Source organism: Dendronephthya gigantea, unplaced genomic scaffold (genome assembly GCF_004324835.1).
Source record: "Dendronephthya gigantea isolate DGI-Jeju-01 unplaced genomic scaffold, DenGig_1.0 000039F, whole genome shotgun sequence".
Lineage (NCBI taxonomy): Eukaryota > Metazoa > Cnidaria > Anthozoa > Malacalcyonacea > Nephtheidae > Dendronephthya > Dendronephthya gigantea.
The window spans coordinates 1,475,447-1,479,035 of NW_021163049.1; the positions used below are offsets into that span (position 1 = coordinate 1,475,447).

At 37.9% G+C, this 3,589-nt stretch overlaps 1 protein-coding gene across 1 annotated transcript; it reads right to left on the bottom strand.

Annotated features, from left to right (window-relative positions):
- Window positions 1-1,080: 1,080 nt before the first annotated feature.
- LOC114526572 (zinc finger protein 853-like) lies at window positions 1,081-2,147 on the bottom strand. Its single transcript, XM_028548171.1, has 3 exons — window positions 2,124-2,147; window positions 1,822-1,863; window positions 1,081-1,638 (listed from the first exon to the last, which is right to left on the bottom strand). Exons 1-3 carry the CDS (start codon window positions 2,145-2,147, stop codon window positions 1,105-1,107), a joined length of 600 nt encoding a protein of 199 aa, XP_028403972.1. The 3' UTR covers window positions 1,081-1,104.
- Between the last annotated feature and the right edge of the window lie 1,442 nt (window positions 2,148-3,589).

The following is a 3,589-nucleotide window of genomic DNA, read 5'->3' on the forward strand; positions in this document are numbered from 1 at the left end:
AGCACGCAACGTTTTCTGAGTGACGGCAACGCGTGTGACCGCAAAGGGCCTGGAACTGACACAACACCGTCGCGTCACGTTCCCGCCAAATTTCGAATACTTTAGCAAACAACAATCATGTAAGCGACGCTCAAAACATCTTGATCGTACGGAAATGTCTTCGTTTAGAGATTTGCGAGAATTGCTTGTACTTTCATACGATAGCAACTTCATTTCTGATATAGAATTGTTTGTCATGTATAATTCTTTCTTGTTGAAAAACCCAGATTTTTGCTACGATACCTATCCTGCCTTTTCCCTCGACAATGTAGAAGAGGCCGAATGCAAGGCTGAGTTTCGAGTGTTAAAAGCAGGACTTACCTTGTCTTCGAGAGGTTCTTCGGATACCAGAGAGATTCAAATTGGAATAAAGAAGTATTTGTGATGGTATGGAAGGCCTATGCATGCTTTTAAGACGTGTTTGTTACCCTTGTCGATACAGCGATATCATACCTCGGTTTGGTGGCAGGCCAGTTTCAGTTATCAGCCTTATCACAAACCCTGTCATCGATTATATTTTTAATATGCATGGATATCTTATCTCTGAGTGGAATGAAAACGTCTTAAATCCTGTCGCTTTGCAAAGTTATGCAGACGCCATAGCAAGACAAGGTGCACCACTCACTAATTGTTTCGGTTTTGTGGATGGGACAGTACGGCCAATTTGCCACCCCGAAGAAAACCAAAGATCCGCATATAATGGGCACAAGAGAGTCCATGCCCTGAAATTCCAGTCCATCGCCTTACCCAGAATAAGCACTTTCAAAACTGCGCTAAAGGAACTTTATTCTTTGAGACTGGTAAATAGTAGTGTCTACTAGCTTAGCTGAACTTTATAGTATTGATAATGTAGTATTTTATGTAGTAATGACATTGATAATGTAGTATTCTATGTATAAACTAATGGCATGTCATTTATATACGTACATATAGTCAATGGTAGCTGTAGTCAATTGGGACTATGTCCTGTGTGGCCACCTTTTGCCAAATTGTAAATATTTTATTTCTGCAATAAAGTGATTAGGAAAAAAAAACATGGAAAATGGTGCAAGTGTTTGCTTGGAGTTATGGTTGGTTAGTAATAACCTTTTGTAGCATTATCATTAAAGCTTGATTTTGTTGCAGCTGCTGTTGTTGGAGTGTGTGCATTTGCTCATTCTGGGCTTGGACTATCTGCAGAATCTCTTGCTGCTGTTGCAGTTGTTGTTGTTGAGCTTGCTGTTGTATCTTTTGGTCTTGTTTTCTTATCTCCAGCTCTTGTTCAGCTTTCACTTTTAAAAAGGATAAAACACCTTCTGTACTTCTTGTTCTGGTTTTCTTGGTTGCCTCATTACCATCAACCTCTTGTTTTCTCTTCATGGTTTCTCCCAATCTTTCTAGGGCTTTGTTTCTTATATCTTCTGCTGCAGCTTTATCAATCTTGTCCTTGCTTCCTACGCTTTTTTGCGTTGTCTCTTCTTGATCAATGAGCTCCTCTATCAGTATATCTTTTTCATCCTGCTCATCCACCTCAATACCGCTTGCAGCTTCTTCCTCACGTCTGTTCTTTTTTAACTTGTTCTTTAGTAAATTCCATCTATCTCGAACCCCTCTCTTTTCCTTTACTCAAAAGACAATGTCTTTTGATGCATTAAGTCTGTCTGTAATTTCATCCCAAATTCTCCCCCTGTCAGGGCTTCCTTTTCTATGGTGAAAGATACATTCACTTTTTTGAGACGGTTTTCATTTTTCGTGGTGTATGTATGATTTATTCGTATTAAAATAATGAATTGTTGTACTCACATGCTTTTCTTCTTCAACAGAGTCTCGACAGCCATTATCAAACTAAAAAATACAACACAAAAACAAATATTTTGGCGAAAATAACACTAGCACAAACTTCATGAAAGGCATTGGGTGATATACTGATGGCTACACTCTATTCATACATAAAATTTGACGAGGAAAAAGAAAATTTATACTCACGTTTTCCAACAACGTCAAAACAAGCAATCAAGCGTCTGCGCGAGAAAGGCGACGAAGAGATTCCAAATTCTACGCATGCGCATGCCGTTACCGGAAGCTTTGCTTCACTTCCGGGTCACATTGCCGTTGTCATTTATCGCCATGCTATAGGTCCCTTATGTTTTGTTGCTGCAATTTTATATATATCATTATTGCAATTTTCTATACCGCTGCTGCAATTTCATATTTTGTTGCTGCAATTTTATATTTCGCTGCTGCAATTTTATATACTGCTGCTGCAATTTTATTGTTTAACTATAATGTGCTTAAATGAAGTATATCAGTATTCAAATTTCAAAATAGTTTCAAGTATTCAACATTTGGGAATTTCCCACTCCCTGTTCTTTTCATCATCAGTGAAAAGAGTATATCAGTAAATCTGCATTATGAATCTAATGATCAGGGCCTCTCAGAGGGTGGTGGGGCTGAAGGGGCAATTTGCCCCAGGACCCTTTTTTAAAGAGGGCCCCAGAATGAAGAAGAAAATAAAAAAATTGTTAGATACGATACAATGGGATAAATTGGAGTAAATTGCATTTATATAGTGAAGGGGCCCAAGCCGCATTTTTCCAGGGGCACAAAAATTTCTCTGGAAGCAATCCTACTTTTTTGCAGGGATTTTTATCGTGGACCAATCACAATTCTGGTTTCAGTTTTTATTTTTTACTTAGCAACGCACAAAAAATTTTGCTGTCACTCAATCATGTTTTGTTCTCGTTGTGGAATCTTATGTATAACAAATGCTAAGTATTGTCATCAGTGTGGAAAGAGCATTGTATCTTCACCCAATGGCACCGATGCATCATCACCTAGTACCACAAAAAACGCAGATGGAATAACATCATTTTTAACACCATTGCCATGTTCGAGTTCGATGCCATGTACTAGTCAAGGAACCAGTTCTATTTCTAGTCGCAGCGGGCTATCCTTCCAGTCATTTCGTGCCCGCAAAGAGTCAGAACAATCCACTTTTTTAAAGGATCAAAAGTGAAAAAGGTCAAACTCGAAGAAAAGAAACCGGAACAAGTAAAAATTAATATTTGTGTATTGGTTTTAGACGATGGGAAACTATCTATTAAAAGAGGAGCTAGTCTTCCATTGACAGTATTGAATTCTATAACATCTTGTGACCTGTTCGAAAAAGCCGTTGAAAAGCATTCTAGATTCAATCAAAACATTGTCAATACTCAGGCAAATTATTGGCTGCTTTATCCAGATCGGGCCTTTCAAGCGCAATTTTTTTTTAGAGCATAACTGACACAAGGCATTTTCAAATGAAAAAAAATATGATCGTATCTCTTTGATAGGGGACAAAAAAAATTTGGATGCAAACTCCATTTTTTCATGGCAATATTGTTTCATTGTTCCCTGTCCCATTTCATTTATGGTGTTGTATCATCCTAAATATTCTAGTTTTGCGAAAAGCATCTGTAACTTTTGTTTTCAGCATATCAAAGAAGATTATACGTACTTTGAAACGCATCAGAATGGTTTACCGGAACTTTATGTCCTTAAACTGGTTTACCTGAGGTTATAGCGGAATCTA